The 21,049-nt window shown below is 39.7% G+C and overlaps 1 protein-coding gene across 4 annotated transcripts in view; it reads left to right on the forward strand.

Annotated features, from left to right (window-relative positions):
- The window catches only part of pard3bb (par-3 family cell polarity regulator beta b), a 243,915-nt gene that overhangs the window by 61,450 nt on the left and 161,416 nt on the right, over positions 1–21,049 (forward strand). For all 4 annotated transcript variants that reach the window (XM_028590887.1, XM_028590889.1, XM_028590890.1 and 1 more), the window contains exons 5-6: positions 447–541; positions 12,940–13,019. In XM_028590887.1, coding sequence (XP_028446688.1) covers positions 447–541; positions 12,940–13,019 — 175 coding nt within the window. The remainder of the gene's footprint in view (positions 1–446; positions 542–12,939; positions 13,020–21,049) is intronic.

Raw genomic sequence — 21,049 nt, forward strand, 5'->3', positions numbered from 1 at the left:
TTAAGGTAATGTTTTGTGGTATGTCATCAAATTCCTCCTTCAGATACCGCCAATAAACAAAGAAAAGAGAAAAAGTGGTTGATTTACAAGCTGTATAACATCTTCTTTAAACATTGTCAGTAGTTTTCCAGTGTATACAGACTTACTTCATGAACACACATCTGTTCCCGCTTAAAACATTCTTTTCAACTTGTCCCAGCTGCAAAATGACTTTTCTACAGCTGTAGTGAAATGCTCGTGTAGACGGGCAGTATCGTTACTAATCTTAGCTTTACACAATGTTGTTGATGTGGATTTGTGTCTTTGTTAGAGAATAATATTTGAAGAGTACATTGCCATAAATCTTTAGGTGTCCACCCAAATCTTTAAGAGTAGGCCTCAATAGAAAAAAACCTCAAAGTTACCTGCACATATGACATACAGTATGTGTGCCCTTTTTTTTACAGACACCCCCCTGTTGGTGAGAAGCAGCAGCGACTCAGCCCTCAGCCCCCAGCCGACAGAGACCGAACACTCCCTCAATGAGGACGCCGCCGGGATGGTAAGACCATGAGGCACTTCGACACACAGACGCACGCATGCAGTTTAACACATAGAAACGTTCTCCCCATGTGACTGAGGACACAATTGCTATGGTGAGAGCCTAATGGACACACACACAAACACACAACCTAGTGATGATGATATATGCGATATCCAGGGTATATAATAACCAGTACTGCATCAATGCTAAAATCTAAATTCCAGAAAGTAGCCCATAAGTTAGTTTTTCAAAATAATATAATAATAATAAATGTACTGCTCAGTACACCAGCTGTGAAACTGTGAAAATATGTGTAGTTGACATTGCTGAACATTTGTCAATTATGCTAATGCACAAGACATCAGCTTTAGTTTATATTTAGTTACCTGTTGATACATTTTCCTACTTTTTGTCCCAGTAGCAACAGAAGGGCCTCACTTTAGAATGGCGATGGCATCGAAATTTCCACTGGACAGGGTTTTCCCTTGGGTTTAGAGTGCTTAGGTGCAAATGACGTCATTTGCTCATTCACATATTAGTGACGTCATCACACAATTATTTGCCTTAAGCTTAGTGGTTGTTGGTTGCTGTGAGGTAGAGATCACTAAAGCAGAACTTGGAAGAGCAGCTTGTTACTTAAAGGTCCCATGTCATGAAAATTTCACTTTATGAGGTTTTTTAACATTAATATGAGTTCCCCCAGCCTGTCTATGGTCCCCCAGTGGCTAGAAATGGTGATAGGTGTAAACCGAGCCCCGGGTATCCTGCTCTGGCTTTGAGAAAATGAAAGCTCAGATGAGCCGTTTTGGAATCTGCTTGTTATGAGGTCATAACAAGCAAGGTTACCTCCCCTTTCTCTGCTTTGCCCGCCCAGAGAATTTGGCCAACCCATGAGAGAAAAGTGGCAGTTGGTCTAGGCCACACCCCCACCCTCCAACTTGCCCCTCCCACTCTCCTCCTCAATAGCTTCAGACACAGAAATGGCACATCCTAAGGAAAGCTCATTGTGGGACTGGCTTTAGTGGCTGTAGTTCTGCACCAAAGCTGAATTTCGGGAAAGAGACTTCAGATACAGTATTAGGGGACCACTAAGGTCTATATAAAAGCATCCAAAGAGCACCATGTCATGGGACCTTTAAAATAAGAATAGCTGGTCCACCTTAAAGGTCAGCCCACCTTAAGTTAGTAAGGCTCTGCTGAAGTTGTCAGCTCTGTGGCTAACCCATACACCCCCCTCACTTTACCAGCAGGTAGCAAGCAAGACACAGGAACTTGGCTTGGGTCTTGAGGAGTTACAGTATATCCTTTTTTTTTTTTTTTTTTTACCGACATGCCGTTACTGCTACTTAATACTTGCCGACAAACGTGCCTCCCTCGCTCTTTTTCTCTCTCTCTCACCACACACTCGTTAACGTGTTGGCTGCAAATGCTACTGTGTGCGTAACATGCATTTGTGTGTGTGTGTGTGTGTGTGTGTGTGTGTTTTACAGGGTGGTAGAGCAAGACTCATGAATATTCATTAGGGAACTCATCCCTGATTGGCTTGCCCTGACATTCTTACCCTAAACCTAACCAACCCAACCAGAGCAGGCAACGAGTACTAGCCATTCAGAGGGAGAGTAGGGCGGGTTCTTCCCCCACCACCCTGCAAAACCGACCGAACCGGGCCCGAGCCCGACAGGCATCAAGAGATTTATGTCCGAGCCCGACCTGGCCCAACACCGTTAAAATCTAATTTTTTCTCATACTAATGACACATGTAGGCTACGTGTGTTTGTGTGGAAAGCTTTTATTAAGCAACTGTAAGGAAGGCACTCAGAAATGTCAACAGATGAGCGCATTAGCACAGTGAGCGCACACACGGGGCAACAAGCGCACGTTAACACAGGCGCACACAAGAGGCCCAATCATATAATTGAAATAAAACTAACATAGGCTATGCCTAGACAACTATGTGGAAATACTTCCACACAGTAGACTTTCCTTCATTTTCGGTGGTTTTAAAATCTCCTGAGGCCAACTTCTTTTTAACATCTTCCATCGTTGCGCTCTGAGCGCTCTAAGCGCTCACTGCATTTGTATCAAGTGAACAGGCCCATTACATTCAATTCAATTTTATTTATAGTATCAAATCATAACAAAAGTTATCTCGAGACACTTTACAGATAGAGTAGGTCTAGACCACACTCTATAAATTCCAAAACCCCAACAATTACAGTAATTCCCTCAAGAGCAAGCATTAGCAGTGGCTATTGCGACAGTGGCGAGGAAAAACTCCCTTTTAGGAAGAAACCTCGGCAGACCCAGACTCTTGGTAGGCGGTGTCTGACGGGCCGGTTGGGGGCGTGATGAACAGTGGTGATAATAGTCACATTAGAAGTCACAGTGACTTCGAAGGTTATCGTGGAAGTTCATGTCATAGCAGGGCACATCGTGTCCTACTGAGTAGTGCAGTCTCCTACTCCTACTACTCTGTGCATAGGAACATCACAGCAGGGCGTTGCGGGATGTAACGTGGCGCTGCAGAGCACGGGTGGATGCTGCGGATGCAGCAGGACGCAGCAGGATGCGGCCGGGAAATGCAGAGAATCAGCTGTAACCATAATAAGCTGTTTAAAATTTTAAATGTCCAATGCCTTAGGCTACCGCGCTGATGTTACCGTCCGAGCCCGAACCTGTCCATCATTTCTAAATATCCGTCCGAACCCGGCCCGTCGGGCTCGGGTCGGGTATCCCAGCCTTAACACACACACACACACACACACACACACACACACACACACACACACACACACACACACACACACACACACACACACACACACTACGTCGTCAGCTCTGTAGTTTTGTTGAAGTCACAGTGAGCCACAGCAATGCCGATAAAGTGGTTTCAAGTGTGGTTACAGTTTTTCAAAACTTCACGCAGACAGCGTTTGCTGCGATGCGATATTAATGGCGAGCTGAAAGCGGTCGCGGTGCTGTTGACGTTACACTTCCTCTTAGACAAACAGGCGCAATGGTGGTTTCTCTGCCCTGATGACTGACTGACAGGCTGAGTTTGTAAGGCAAGGCAACTTTGTTAATGTTACTGAGTGAGCAGTGTTACCAGAACTGTTTTGATTCACAATTAAGTTGGAAAAAAAAAGTTTAATGTATTTTTGTTGATGTTGAAATGGATTTTAAAAGGTATGATATCGAAAAAAGTATCGTTAGGAACCGGCATCGAAACTGAGGTATCGAAATTGGCACCGGATTGAAAGATTTTGAACGATGCCCAGCCCTAGCAAACTGTGAAATTTATTTCATCAAGTCTTATATTCAGCTTTTTAGTGCTTGGACTCTATGAGCTTTTCTCTGTTCTATCTTAATCTAATACGCGGATCGCCATGAAAACTGCTAAGCACTTTGATACTCCCAAGGGGATAAACACTGATTTTAATGATCCCATGTCCTATGTTCATCTAGTAGGTCTCCCAGGACACCACTGCTGGTAATGCTCAGAGCATGGCAAAATGTTGATATAGTCTTTTATACTTCATGTTTTACTACCTACAAATGTATCTCCTGTTGGAATGAGAGAGAGAGAGAGAGAGAGAGAGAGAGAGAGAGAGAGAGAGAGAGAGAGAGAGAGAGAGAGAGAGAGAGAGAGAGAGAGAGAGAGAGAGAGAGAGGTTAAAATTGAATGAAATATCAGTACAAATACAGACAAAACAAGCAGGAAGTGAAGTTTCTTCTTTTTCTTTTTTTTACGTGGAATTCTGACATATGCCAGGAGTGTGTTTCTGTGTGTAATGGGTATATGTGTTTAAAGGTCGGGGGTTAGCGGTGCCTGTGGTGTCTTCATGTTCTTTCTAATCCAGACATGCTTTGTCACATTAAACTCCTTTAACAAAGACAGATGACTTTCTCAGTTTTTTCCCTCTTTTCATCCTTTCTCTCCCTTTCTCAAAAGGGCAGAGGGCAAACGCTTGCTCCTTTCGCCTTTTCCACCTCTGCTCCCCACCACACCCCCCAAAATTAGCTACTAGTGAACTACAAACCTACCTTTAATTTTAATCATATCTCATGCTTTTTTTTTCTCTTTCTGTAAATGTTTCCTAATTTCCTTCTCCGACTCTTTTCTTTTCTTCTGCTGCTTCTATCAAGATAATTCACTCTCTAATCATCCTCTTCCATTCTCTCCAGCCTCCACATCTGCTTTGTAACTTTGACCTTAGGGTCTGATGGTTAACCTTTGATCCATGTTATCCATTCTTTCTCCTCTGAAGATAATTATTTGATCTCCTATTTCCTCTGTGGAACCAGTGGCTTCACTCCATATCCACTCTGTTTCTGCCCTTTGCCATACATCCTTCTATCTATGCACTCATTTTTCTTCTATTCCTTCCTCAGTTCTTCTCTGTTCTACTTTTGGATATCTTATAGGAGGTAGGAGATATGTATATTACATAATTATCATTCCCAAATGTTTTTTTTTTTTTTGTCCACTATGTGAAAAGAAAACACCAAATACTCTCCTATTTGTCCTCCTTTACCTTACCTTTGCCACCAATTAGTATGCCAGCTTTTCTGAGTTGATGCTTCTTCTTCTTCTTCTTATTATCCTTATTTTACGCTAATACAAATCTTTTCACAAATTCAGTCACACTACACACAGACACACTGAATTACGAGAACATCTTAATTAATATTATAATGCAACAGTGTGCCAGTTGAGAGAGATGTAGTGTTGATTACTTGTTATGATAGTGTTACAGTTTCATTTTCCCTGTAGTCGGTTGGACACAGCAAATCCCTCATGTTCACTGGTTAAAGGAACTTCATGCCTGATTGGACTCCTGAGTTGTGAGCTCTTTTCCCTTGAGATTCTCACTGGACAAACATCCTTTTCTTTTTATCCACGCTGTATTCCCTGTGGAACAACCTGTTTGCAAAGTACAATTCTTTTGGGGGAATGTGATTGGTTCTCAGAGGTGGCCAGTCTCCATGCTGAACCTGGCTGAGGCTGAAGAAGTAGTAGTGGTAGTACAGTAGAAAATGCTGTTTTTGAGGAAGATGTAAGGGCAGCATCAGGAGGAACGGAGATAGAAGTCCACTGTGTATTAATAACACTTCTAGTGACTTGTCAAGTTTGTGATTATACATCAGGTATATTTGCCACAACGTTTAACGACAAAATGCTGGGTGTAGAGCTGGGCGATATGGAGAAAATCAAATATCACGATATTTTGGACCAAATACATCAATGTCGATATTGCGGCAATATTGTAGGGTTACCAATTGATGCTTTCACAACATATTTACACAATGAGATTATAGATAAATAATCATCAGTAATGTGGATATAATGACTATGTGGGTAAAAGCAAATAATAGAACAGCTACAACATTACATCACTTATTTTAATATAGCCTTTAAAACCAGGAATAGACAACACTTATCTAGACAACACGATATCTAGCCTCATATATCCATATCGATATAATCTCGATATGTTGCCCAGCTCTAGCTGGGTGTATTCTCTTCATAACTATTTGGTCTAGCATTTAACCCAACCACCCTGACTGAGTTTAAAACATAAAACTTGTCTTATGATGATCAATCTGAAAAATACCTAAATCTGTTCTTTGCAACCCACAGTGACAATAAACACAGTTTAGCAGAAATTCAAACCTGGATGCGCTTGTCCCTAATAAATACAAACTGGCACCACTAATCTATTTACTTTTATCCATCTGGTGAAAATGTAATCCAAAGCTTAGGAATGTTCCACTCCTTACATTTTAGCTCTGTTTTCACTGTCACTCCTGTGGCTGTCACTCCTGTGGCTGTCAATATGAAATATTACTGGGTGTCAATTACACAGTAGGCCTTTCCAGACTGTGGTGTTTTAGGCCTCTATGTCGGAGCGCCAGCATGATAGCATGCATATACATTATGTGACCTCAACCACACCAGCTGTGGACTTAGGCTCGCTTTATTAGTTCGTTCTAGCTCCTTCGGTTTCCCTACGGTCTCATTTTACACATACGATTACAGCTTGTGTAGTTACAATCAGCTTTGTCATCAAAAAGTTATAGCAAGCTATTATCCCAGATCTCCCATGTAATGTTAGATATGTTGATAGTGGAGTCTTAAAAAATGTAATTCTAGTCCCTATAACTTTAGAAACTTCTTATTGACTTGTTTGCGGTCTTTTCTGTGATTGGCCTATTCTGATATTTGTGCTTCGTAAAGCAATAGCTGAAAGAGCACATCAAACAATCAGATTGTTCCTACTCAGACCTCAACTTGTCTTTTTGTTTTTTTTTACTTAGACCAATTTTATAAATGTAGGCTTACCATCCTAATTCCGTAGACTTGGACCAATAACTGTATATAGAGATGTATTTATTTATTATATTACGCAGAAGTTCACTGTCATGTTAATACTGCCATTGAGTGATTATATTATATTATAACCAGCCAGACATCAGTCCAGTCATTACAACATACAGTAAGTATCAAACCTCTCTCTACTGTTTTTCCCTCTCATCTTTCTGTCTGCTCGACACTCCTCAGTGCCTCACATCTTTCCTCCGTCTGATTTTCTTAAACTTGCTGCTGCAATAACTACCACATGTGTATTGAAGTGGTAAATGACACTGTGACTACTGTCAATAAAGGAATTTTTCTTTCTGTTTTTCTCTCTCCTTTTCCTCATACATAATTTTCTAAGTCGCTGTCAGCCTTTATTTTGTCTCCTTTCTCACTCACATACACTCACACTCCAGTCACTTGCTCATAGGTCTGTCTCTTTTCAACCAGCTAGGTTCAGATGGAGGTAATGGCTCCGGGTAATTGTTCAAATTGTCACTTGGCCTTTTGGTGAGAGCGATGAGGGGAAGAAAGTACTCTTCTTGCAGTAATTCTCTGTCCTTCTTCTCCCTATGTCTCTTCTCCTACTCTCTGTCCCCTCTCTTTATTTAATTTCAATCCAGAAAGATTTACTGCTGCAGCTCCTCCGTTCTAAATGCCAGGCACAAATGAGTACAGCAAGCTACAAAATCACTCTGTCTTTCCCTGTCTCTCTCTCTCTCTCTCTCTCTCTCTCTCTCTCTCTTTCTCACTCACACACAGACAAACATATATGCTTGCAGGTTAATAACAATGTGTTAATCAGGCTGGGAGTATTTGTTCTTACACAGAATACTACTGGGGCTAATAAGGCCGTACAGCACTTATTTATAATGCTACGTGTGTGTGTGTGTGTGTGTGTGTGTGTGTGTGTGTGTGTGTGTGTGTGTGTGTGTGTGTGTGTGTGTGTGTGTGTGTGTGTGTGTGTGTGTGTGTGTGTGTGTGTGTGTGTGTGTGTTTGCTTGTGTCATTCCCTTTGTGCTCTCAGTGAAGCAAGTTTGTATCCCTGTAACATGTGCAGATGTGCAGGGTCTTTATATGCATGTGTCTGCCCTTTTGTTTTTGCATCTTTTCTGTTCCTCTGTGCTTTTACCCCAATGCAATCTAACTACTATTTTGTGTGTGTGTGTGTGTTTGTCTGTCTCTTTAAAATATCATTCATCCGATCTACTTCACACTTGGCTTCCTGGATACCCAATGAACTTGGGGTTTGGAATTTGGAGCAGTTTAGACAGTGTTGGATATTGTATATTAATAAACTGTGCATAAAACTCATCAGCCACACAATAAAGGTTGAGGGAAAATAAACGCTGCCATCACTGCCAACAATAGCCTTTGTTGACCCTTCACAATAAAAGCCAAGCTTAAATTTACTCTGAGCATTTTGCTCAGGTGAAACTGACTAGAAAAAGCATTTTTTTGACTGCACTGCCATCATTAAACAATATGGTTGACATAAAAGACAACACTAAAATTTAGTTTAAACAAAAACTTTCATAAATTTCATTGCCTTCAAAGTTTTCTTGCCCCCCTCTCTTTCTCAAACACACACACACACTCACACACTCAAACACACACACACACACACACTCACACACTCAAACACACACACACAGACACAGACACAGACACACTCACATTACGGAACCAGCGGAGTCCATCTCTGTACTTGTGTTCAGTTCTAGTAGTTGATTAACGCAGAATTCTTCTGATTGGCTCTCATAACGGGCTGAATGAGTGCCAAATTGCACAGTGCCATGAGTCCATGAGGCAAATGTCTGTGATTACTCCACATTTAAATTGTGATATTTTGTAAGTAAAATCTGACTCTGCAACGTAACCAGTAACATTGTCTGTCAGGTAATAGTACAATGTTTTCCTCTGAAGAAGTACACAGTAAGTCATTAGTATACAGTGGGGTTACAAAATAAGTACTGTTGGGGCTTTCTGTAAGTTATTTTGGGGTACAATGTTCTAGAGAAAGCTACAGGCAGCAATACCACAGGCCAAGCAATCCAAACAGTCACATTTTTAATGGGCACTGCACTAGTGTGTACAATTAGAGAACAGAACTCATATTCCTGAATCTGACAGGTAACATAACAGGAACTTGCTGTTTTCACTGAGTTGTACTAATGATGCTTGAAGGAAGTAGATGTCGTGCTTATGGTATGATCATCATTTGACCAAAAAGCAAAATATAAAAACATGACTCATTGTTAGTGTGTCATTTGTTCCCAAGCTGATATAATATTCAAATAAATGAGTTATGTAAAGAAGTTAAGAGTTTTAGCCATTGTTATTATTAACAAATTAACTTGATTACAAATTAGTGTTATCTTACATTCTCAATAGTCTTTGTTTTTTTCCCTGCTCAGACCTCTGGCCCTCTGACATGTTATTTATCAAAACTTTTACTTCAATTCATCAACCATCCCCAAAGAGATATTTTAAGATAGATTGCCTTAGTTTTATCACTCTCTCTCACTCACTCACTCACTCACTCACTTACTCACACACACACACACACACACACACACACACATTCCAGCATGCATTACTATTAATTTATCATACTCACTCTGGGAGCATTTTCAAGGAACACTTAGCTTGATTGGTTATTCAGTAATTAGTAATATCACTAATAGTTCACTTTTTTTTAAATCTGCTTTTAGCAATCATTAGATTGGACTGAGAAGACTAAATGCTTGCCACCCATTTATTATAAGCATAGTTATTCAAGGTAGGATTATCCGTCATTGAGTTAAAATGGAAATTCTGCTTCTCTATCCTCCAGTTTTTGGAGGGCCACTAATGCTCACAAATATCGATTGAGCTGTCCAAGGTCGGCAGACTAATGTATTTATTTTTTCCACCTGCATCAGGTCTTTTTAAATCATTATTTCTACTGATCTTCTCGTGTCTAAAATAATTTTTCTTTATGGGGCTGTTTGTGGTACTTTACGTTTTGATGCAGTAAAATTATTAATTATTGAAATCCATGATTGACTGGCAGTTCTGATCAACATTGAAAGATACTCATATTTTGTTACTCATACGTTACCTATTGTCCAATGTGTTTTATTACTTGAAGTTGAGTTGACTAGTTAGAGATAAATAATATAATATAATTAAATAAGAAACTGATGAAAAAGCAAAAACAATAAAGAACAAGCCACTTTTTTTGCTTTATTATCTATGATATTGTAAGGTTAACATGAATAATGAGACACATTTATTTGTTCAGAGTCATTTACTTGTTCTAAATTACCCTTTGATAAGAGAGAGAGAGAGAGAGAGAGAGAGAGAGACTATTTTTACGTGTTGTTTTTAAATGAGACATACAATTAAGCACCAAAGACATTGCAATTAATTTACGAGTGGTTGTTGTTATGACAAAGAGGTTAGGATAATTAATGTTACCTGTCATCCTGTTAGTAATTAAGCTCACATGACAGCATCTGCAGCTAGGCCAGACTAATTGATTTCCAAGCCACCAAACCCCAAACATATGGTTACAGTTTCTGCGGTCTGTCATTCACTGTTGAGTCTCATCTCACCTTCATCCAAGTCTTCTCATCAGCCACTGTCTCTGATTCCTTTTTTCATATCTTCAGCTGTTGTTTTCCAGAGCCAGCATGAATCTCTTCAGCTCTCTGACATTTTCTCTCTTCATTACTCATCTGTCTGGCTCTCATCTCTCTCTCTCTTTGCTTCCCTCTCCTCTTCTCTGACAGGTGGTGTATGTCATATGGCAATAGGGTGAGAGGTCGAAGGTGAAAGGTCATGTTAAGAGTCCATTAGTGCCTACCACTAACATTGAGCCTTATTGACCTGTGTCTATTTGTCTGCATATGCTCACACAAACACGTGCACTCAGAGTGCACGCCTAAACTCAGATATCCGCATATGAACATGCAGGCACATGCAGATTAGGACTGAATGGTAATTATTATTATTTTGCCAGATATTCTGATACAATGATCAAGAGTTAAATTAATTTAGATAGCGCAATTCACGATTGGAGGCAATTTCAAAGTAAAGTGTACAAAGTACAATTTGAATTTAGAAATAAAATAAATTGAAATCAAGCTTTTGAAGGCAACCAGAGTCTGTGCCAACCTTAGATCAATCACAGTTATAATGTCTGATTTCAGAAACAAGGGTATTTTATTATTTGGCTCTTTTATCAACATTCTTGTTTTGTTTTTTTTAAATGTAGCACACATTCTTTTAAAACACAGCCAAGAAAACTCTTTATGCACAATTTATTTCAACTAAAAAATGCATGTGTATACATTATTGATGTTGCAATCCTAATGCATATGATTTTGGTTTGAGTAAAACATCATATACATCAATAGCAAAATTGTTGTTTACCTAATATTTCTGTACTTAGTTGCCAAGCCCAAAACTGTATGACACCAGCAAGTCGAGTGGCCGCGGCTAATCCTGACATGGCTGTGACCTTAGCAGGAAAGAGGGCATATTTTTAATATTATTTGTGCTATGTGCCGGTAATGGTTCAATGGAGCTGTAGTTTTTGTTTGCTAACAATGTAATTGTTTTTTAACTTTGGAAAAGTCATGAATGGTTTATATTCTAATTGCAAGTTAGTTCAAATTCTTTTTTTAGCTTAGACCTATGGACAGTTAAGTCCAGGAACACGCTTTACGTTTTCAAAAAGATAAAAGCACCCCTCAATGATTTTGCTATGAGTAGAAAAACAGCTGGCCTAGAGGTGACATCAGGACGTTGGGTCCCTATTGACCAATTAAATCAATACTTCTCCTTCACAGTGTCTAAAAAGTGAAAAACATTAGTTAATTGTCCAAAAGTGTTATGTGCTTTACATAGGTGCAATTCTGTTTTGTCTGATTGTATTAAACTGTACAGATATTCATGATACAGTGTTATCTCCGTGAACTCCTAAACATATGCAGCAGTGATACGTTGTTGCAAAATCTCATGTATGCGGCCATTCACACAAGAACATGTACCCACAGACACTGTCACATGTTGAGTATTAGATGATTCATCATAGCTACACCGTTGGGCATATAACCTTGTCCCTATGGAGCTCACCTCTCATACACACATACACACACACACACGCAAGCCCTATGTCATTGTATTAAGTAATTATTACAGCTCCCTTGGCTCACATATTCCCTCTTTTTTCTCACACCTCTCTCTCTCTTCGTCTCAGTTGCTATGCCTATTGACAGTGTTATTTATTACTGCTTGGCAACACTGTCTTCTTGCCTTCACATATTAATTGTTATTTGTACATCATCCATCCATCAATTTAGTAGCTCCTTCACTCTTCACTTCACTCATCAATTCATTCATTCCCTTTATGTTTTCCCCTGTCTTTCAAATTGCAACACCTTCTTGTTGAGCTCAGACTTTCGTATTGGGTGTAGTTCATTAAAAGCCAAAATACATGGGAAGTTCCTAATGCCTCTTATGCCGTTTTTCCATTGCATGGTAAAGTTGTTGATAGTACCTGGTACCTGATGGGAGATGAGCCAATACTTAAAGGTGGACTTAAAACCACTGATTGGTCAGAGAAATTCCTCACTATTGTGACACGGGGCATCCTGCACAAACCTGCCATCTTTAAATAGCCAAGCTAGTGTCAATAGCGACCCTAATTTTTTTTTTTCTCCACTCGACCCAGATTTTACACCGTACACTAATAATAATACATTTTATTTATATAGCGCTTTACATAGTGCTCAAAGACACTTTACGGTTAAACCACCACATGTAGCACATTAAAAACAGATAAGCAATAAAACCAACACATAAAACAAGCGTAAGAGTGACATAAGAGATATATTAGTTTATCCATCCAAATGTCTGTCAACATTTACATTATCTCTCTTTTTCTTTTTTTTTCCAGCTATGAAGTCTTGCACTATAGGAGCAGATTATACAGTATGTGCTGTTGGAGCATGTTCTGTTGTTTTTGTTGTCTGTCTGACTGATCACAGTCTGTGTGTTTTCTCTGCAGACAGCCAGTCCTGCTGCAGCCACTGTGGAGAGGCCAGCAGGGATAGACCGACCTCAAGGCAAACAAACCTTCAATGGCAGGTCAGTGTGTTTGTAACGCTGTACTAGTCCACCTATTTATGATGTGTACTGTAATTGTGAGGATAGCTTTTGCACTTGCTTGCTTATCTACATTCATGTTTATTGATGTTCATGTGAGTGTTTGTGTCCTACTTTCCCTTCATTAAAGCTGTATCCTAATCTAGATCAAGGCCCTTACAGATATAGTTAGTGTAAAGAAGTCCCATCATTATCCCACTACAAAACACTGCAAAAACAGGGTGTCTCTCACACACACACACACACACGCACACGCACGTAGACTGCCATACACATATAGTCTAAAAAATAAACCGCTACAAACACACTTGCAATAGCTTTTTTTCTTTTTACAGGCAGACATAACTGAATGCAGAACACACATGTAAACACTAATGAGGGCTGCTTAATGAAGTGGTAAGGGTGCAGAATGCCCTATGTCTCCTGTGGGCCTTGCGAGCATATGTGGGTGTGCTTATTTTGCCAGTGTGTTGGGGTAGGCTAATGCATTCTTACACAGAGTGAGGATATAGTTTTACCAATGTACTAGGTTCCTATGAATCTGTTTATGAATATGGCTTTTCTCAGATGTTCGGACGGATGACTAGTACCAAACCATTTCTTTTTCCATTTTAGCGTCCTCCAGCATTTAGCCTCAAATCTCATAATGCATAACATGATACACCATTTCTTAAATATGTGGCCTTTGCTATGTAGTGTTTTTCTTTCACTTAATATTATAGCCTAATATTATATTTCATAAAAAAGTAATCATTTTATTTTAGCCTGAGAATAATGCAATTAAATGGAGGCATATTTTATGAACCAAATTAAGACTACTTTATTAATCCCCTTGAGGAAATCCAATTTTTCCCCTCTATTGTTCTTTTTGACTTGTACACATACATAGTGTGAAAGTAAACATATCCAAAATGTTTACCACAACCACGCATTGCAGGTCTATGCAACTAAACTAAATATGGAGGTTGAACCAGGAACGTAACAATACCAAAAAGTCGCAGTATGATGATATTACGATAAAACGTCCATGATATTTATCACGATATTAAAAAACAAAGATAAATGAATTTTTTAAATATGTCCTTTTATAAAATGATCCGATTTGTACAGCATGTTTTTCTTTTTAACTTAAAGTGATTCTGCTTTCCTTGTTTAATAAAATTAAATTTAAAAAGTAGCCAGCCATGATGTAATCATGTGCCAAAAAGGCATACATTTCCTTTGGCATTTAATGATTGAAGATTGCAGGGATATTTATATTTGTAAGCACTGGCCCACTGCCCCTAAATTTGTTGGCCAAAGTTCATTTTTGGTGGACCAAATGTACACTTTAACAAAACAGGGCAATTTACTCTAGCTGAACACACTACTACCCTACCTTAACTGTGACACTATTACATAAAAAGACATTAACAGAATGAAAATGTACAATATTGATTCATTATTGAAAAACTCAAGGTCTGTGTAAACACTTGCTCATAGTCTCTTAGTTTTCTTTTAAAGAAACCCAGTGTGGGAACGATTGATGGATGAGCAAGCCAGAGAGAGAGGAGCTCACCAGACTCAAAACACACAAGCACTAGTTTTATTTTGACCAAGTAAAAAGTGAGAAATTTAACTGCCATTGTGCATTTAAACTCAAAATTAAAGTAAGATGATTTTTGCTTATGGCAAGGCAATGCGGATGATATGTATTTTTTTCATAGAAGCGCTCTCCACATCTGCTATCACATCTGTATCTCTCTCTCCCAAGTGAGGGAGCGGTAACACAGCGTGTGTTTCAGAGCTGAAATTAGCGTTGATGTAAAAATGCAAAAAAATCAGCGAATGCACAGGCAATTAAGTGATATCCCCGCAGTTGTGGTCTTGAAATAAAATACAGAATCCCCTTTGTCCGAGAACAAAATGGTCGATTCCGTGACGAGACCGAATACCACAACCTGCACCAACACAGCTCCGCCGCCCTGAAGTGCTCGCAGGCTGGGTTGAAACCGTAAACACAGACGGGGGAAGAGAGGAGGGCTTACTGCCGCACATCAGCTTTAAAAGTTGATAGGGTATCCACAATCTCAACTTCAATTTCTTCATTGCGTCAAGCGCGTAGCTTTCATCCGCCATTTTCTCCTCGCCGATCTTCGTGAAGATGCCAGGTTTCACTGCTTGGCTTGCACGCAAAAGATGACGGGAGTCTGTCTTCTTAACTACTCTGATTGCTTCTTCTGCTCTTCAAACAAAAAACATACCATTTTTTTGACATATATACAAGGAGAGTTAGTAAAACGCAGCTATACTAGTGAAACAACAACCATGTAATATCGTTGTAGGTTACGTCACTCCACGACCTCTCACTTTTTTCTCCGGGTGGTGCGCGCGGTGTGAGGTGCGTGTCCGCGCTATTCTCCAACATGGAGCCTCCTCACAACTATCATAAAAAAGCAATCGATTCTATAATCTAGATCGGGAGTTTGCCGTATTAGCAGCAGCAAACAACAGTAAACTTTTTACAATTTTCATCTGCTATTCCACCACTAAATTCACTATTGAGACTTTTTTATGCGATAAATTAACTGTGTAGAGTTTGAATATGGGCAGTTTTACAAACATTGATGGCCAACTGCACATTTTCTCCGATGTTGTCAGAAGCTTCAGTCTGACGGGACAGCCAGCTGGTGGCGGCCGGGATCGCCTCCCTGCTGGCCGGCCAGTGATGCTCACAGACACCGCTGTTAGCTGGAAGACTGAAAAAGTAGCCTACACGGGCTGTACAAAAGGCCGTCAATCAGGAGTGATAGTTGTGAGTAGGCTACATGTTGGAGAATAGCGCGGACACGCACCTCACACCGCGCGCACCACCCGGAGAAAAAAGTGAGAGAAAGAAAAAGGAGAGGTCGCAGTTCGGACAATGACTATCCGGTTCAGATTGTGTGTGTGCGTCCTCAAGATCTGACCACACACAAACACACGTAAGCAGAGCTACCCACAACCATGTTTCTACTGTTGCTTAATTAAATATAACATCAAAAGAGAGAAGTTGTCTGAGTCGTGTTTTAAACAGACACACCTGGGGCGAAGTTGGGAACCAGAATCAGCTTTAAATCCAGTCCTAATCTAGTCCTCACTAACACGGGCCCAATTATAGTAACTACATGAAAACTTCACGGTTGTTGCATGAAATGTGGTTTGTGTTTAGCTTACATCAACATTTTCTATCATGTGAAACAAGAGCCAGCCTAGTGGTGAAGCTGCAGACAGATGCTTAACAGTGTGCTCCTCAGCAGTAAGCTCCCCCTTCTGCTCTTAAGGTGCCTCTGCACCCCTTTGGTTTCAGACCCTCCCACCAGCCTTTGGGCCACGCCTCCTCATTTACATTGACATGTGTCAAGTCCAAATGAAAAGGGAATGTTAAATGGAAATTCAAAAGCCAAATATTTAATGAAAATTAAAATCCAATGTTAAATTGAAATTCAAAAGCCAAATGAAAATTAAAATCCAATGTTAAATTGAAATTCAAAAGCCAAATATTAAATGAAAATTAAAATCCAATGTTAAATTGAAATTCAAAAGCCAAATATTAAATGAAAATTAAAATCCAATGTTAAATTGAAATTCAAAAGCCAAATATTAAATGAAAATTAAAAGCCAATGATAAATTCAAAAGCCAAATATTAAATTCAAAAGCCAAAGCCAAATGGAAAATTTTAAAAATAATAATATTTTTAATTTGATCTCGCTTTGTTTTCCCTTTGGACTTTAAATTTCTCTTTGGACTTTCAATTTGAATTATGAATAAATATTTCCTCCATAGTATTAAGACATTTATTTTTGCGATATCCAAACATTTTATTTATCGTTACTAGGGATGCACCAAATCCAGATTTCTGGGGTTCGGCCGAATACCAAAACCGAATACCGAATCCTCCCATCCTCAGTCCATTAACACAGTAAACACATTAATGAAGTAAACTACGTCCACAGCCTCTAAAATAGTTAAACTTAACAACTTAATGTTGAATTCACACGCTCTTTTCACATCGTAGGAAAGCACATTGCTATCACCAGATGAGTGACAATTTTTTTTTTGGCCAATTTTCGCTAACCAGTGCATGTTGAAGGCGTGGGTGAAATTAGAAAAATCACGTTAGCTAACGAGCAGCAGCCGGCCGTTCGGTCGCTCCGCTCCCGCTGTAGGGAGACTCATTTGCCGAGAGAACAGCTGCCAGCCCGGGAGAGGCTCTGTCTGGTTAACACAAGTTTTTAGCTGTGACATTGCTGTACCTGAAGTTGCTGCATTTTTGCTGCTGTCTGTAGATTCCTTCATGCACAACTCATATGTTTTAACAGCGGCGATGTTGTGTATTGTTTAGGGTCTTTGCCACCACGAGATATATCGGCATTGCAAATTGAACATGTAGCTTGACTTGAATCGTACTGCCAAACAACACCTTTTCTCCTCACGAGTTCCATTTTCATGTTCTCATAGCCTACTGCATTGAACGCTCCACCTACGTAAACACCTTCCCTAATCAACGGCAACCAGCGAGCGCGTAGTGCAAGCGTAGGGTTCGGTTCGGTGGAAAAAAATTCGACAGAAACCGAACCCTGTCAAAAAGCCCAATATTTGGCTGAATCCGAAGCCGACGAATCCTGGATTTGGTGCAACTCTAATTGTTACATCCAGAGGAAGTAGCCTTGCAATATGTAATGCAATTTTGCTAAAACAAAATGTTTTAACACACCAGTAAGTGGTTAAGATAATATGGATAAAATGCTAATTTGTTTACCATTTTAAAAACAAATATGAGTTTGTGTTTTTTCCCTGCAATGTTGAAAAGAATCCTGATAATTGTGATGGGACCCTAAAAACATTATGTCCCCACAGGAAATAACGAAATGTTATTCTTCCTCCTTTACTTGATGTTACCCGAAGGTCTCTCTCAGAGCGAATAGATACAGAGTTGTCCTTTAATAAACATACAAAACCAAGGTTCCCACACATCCAGACCAAGGCCAATCGTTGCAATAGCATGACTAATACGAAACCAAGGCTGTGAATGGGTCAGTTGTAAATTTGAAAAAATGGCTGTTACTTCATTGATCAATGTGCCGCTGTGTCTGACAACATTGACCTCTGTTAATGGAAAGTGTATTGCTCTGTTTTTGAACTCAACAGGTCCGTATGAGCGTGCATTTAATCCCCAGTTAACTCATAGATACAAAATAATATGTAGTTAACCTGTAAAGAGGAAATGTAAGGAGAGAGAGGCTCATGAGAGTGTGATGTGGAGAGAGTAATGTCTGACCTCAGCCTTCGCTGTTTGAGCCTCTCTCAGTAGCAACCATCTGCAACCACAGAGCACAGACAGAGATTAGATCTCACACACACACACACACACACACACACACACACACACACACACACACACATATACACTTATCTATCGTACACTACATACAGACACTCTCCATGCAAGGTCTAGGTACTAACTGAATTTTTTGCGCCTTTCTGTTGCGTTGTCATGATCAAATTATTTACTGTGGCACACAACCCTGTCACCTGAATTATTGATGAGAAACAATTTCAGATTAAAATAACTAAATGTGAACATCTGAATGGTAGTGGGTCGGACATATTGTTTTATCGCACCTTATGGGTACTATACAGTTCAATGCAGTGGACATAAAGGTCATTATTCAGGACACACACATTTGTTTCATTTTCATTTTTTGCACATATCATCTCATGTACACATAATCTCACACACACACAAACCATCTCAGCTGTAATATAAAAATGATGTAATGGTTTTTGTGGTCGCCGGGGAAACGATCCTTGAAATTGCAAAAAAAGTCCAAAATGAGTAGAGGAATGCTGCCATAAATATTGGAACAGCAAAGCATACGTGTGTGTGTGTGTGTGTGTGTGTGTGTGTGTGTGTGTGTGTGTGTGTGTGTGTGTGTGTGTGTGTGTGCACCTTGTGTATAGCTACACCTATAAAAAACAGTAATGGCTCATCATAATTTTAACCACACAGCACGGTCACGGGAAAACTCATTACCTTTGAATCAAAATGAGCTTTTTATACAGTGAAACAGATTTACTGTGAATTGGTTTATTGAAATAGCATTGCCATCATACTATATTTCTTTGTGAAATAAGACACTGTATTGGAGGTGTTTTAGAAGCTAGGAGGTGAAAAGGTGAATGGGTTTCACTGGATGCACACGACAAACTGTGGAAGGGGACAGAACACTTCTATTCATCAAATGTGAGCTTCCCTGTTGTGACGGTTTTAAGATACTTGGGTCTGCATCCATTCATCTATTCATCTTTCTTCCTTTCCTCTATTCTTGTTTCTTCCCTGTAGTTACTGCCTATTTTTTACTTCTCCCACTATATAAAGTGTTTTTCATACTGTATTTACAGTAGAATAAACATAATACAGCAACTTCAGCTAAAGTATCTCTTCTTTGATAGTTCACTGTTACTTTTCTCTATTCATTTCATTATGCTTTACACAATGTATAATACACTAATTATTCATTCATTAAATAACTATTATTTAGAGTGTGTTTTTAATTTATTTGTGAAATTGCATACACTTTAACAGTATTGCACATTTTTACTGGTTTGCATTCCCTTTACCCTGTACATCTCTGGCACTCTGCACTTTTAAGACCAGCCTAGAGAGAAAACGAGAGAGGAAGGGAGATGATACATAAGAAGAGGGTTGAGAGGGTGAAATGCAATGAGAGGAAGAGAGTGGTTTGGTAATGCACATCCTCCTCTTTTGTTATTTCTCCTCTGTGTGTCTGTCTTTCATAGCGAGGATCAGTGAAGTGGCAGGTGGATAAAGAGAACACCTGCTCTCTTCATCTCTCTCTGCTTCTCTCCCTTTCTGTGTGTTTGGCTCTTTTTCTCTCATCGCGCTCCCTCTCTCTTTTCTCAAGTCTCACCCATTTTGTCTCTCTCTCACCCCCACTTCATTTTTTGCAGTGATGCAGCCTGTCAAAAAAAAGGAAACGCAAATGGATCTGAAGTGTCTGTGTGTGCCTGTGTATATTAGTGGGAGTGTTATAGATCAGAGGCACAACAGCAGGAAAGGATAGAGGGCTGGGTGGCTGTTATTTTCCCTCTCATATTAATGCTATTCATTAGCCATGTCTAGGGTGACCAGACGTCCCGAAAAATTCGGGACAGTCCCAAAATCCAAGCAGTTGTCCCGAATCCTGCCCTAATTGTTCCGAAAATTAGAACAAAGTCTCAAAAGCAGACTCTCGAGTAGTTCTAGTCTGATAGAACATTAAAAACTGTTCATGGTGATTGAGTCATCCTTCAGCCAGCTCCTATCGGCTGCTCATTGGCTGCAAATATATCAATGGTTGCAACGCGAATTTTCATTCATTCATTTTTGAAATGGAGGCTCGGGCTGGTGTCCCGGGACCCGATCAAGATCAACACGTAGCTAAAAAGCAAAAACGTCTCTGCAGGTACGGGGAGGACTGGGTAGGGAAATACCCCTGAATTGCTGCAGTTTTCCGCGATACAAACAAAGCGTTTTGCAATGTATGTAGGAAGGAGTTTGGTGTTTCACACGGGGGTCCGACTTCAGGCTCCATGCTAGCAGCAAACTACATATAGCCACGCTTTCCAAAAAAAAACAATTCTTTATCTTGTTTAACACACAACTTTAATGAAACCTAGATTTTTTTAATGGTGTGTTTTTTTTTTTTTGACTCTCAAGTAGCCTAGTTATAGTCTGATAGAACATTAAGAAGACCATTACCAACAAAAAAAAAAAAATCCCCAATGACCAATCTTTCTTGCATCACCATCAGGTCCACATTTTATTTCATGGCCAAAAGTGAGATTATCCTTAGCTGTACTTTGTGTAACTGGCAAATGGTAGCATTGCATAGCATGATACACATTTGCTGCTCGGTTATTTTGAGCATGTTGATATTAGTATTTAGCTCAAAGCACTGCTGTGCCCAAGGACAGCTTCTGTGGACTC

The sequence above is a fragment of the Perca flavescens genome, chromosome 11, assembly GCF_004354835.1.
Source record: "Perca flavescens isolate YP-PL-M2 chromosome 11, PFLA_1.0, whole genome shotgun sequence".
Classification (NCBI taxonomy): domain Eukaryota; kingdom Metazoa; phylum Chordata; class Actinopteri; order Perciformes; family Percidae; genus Perca; species Perca flavescens.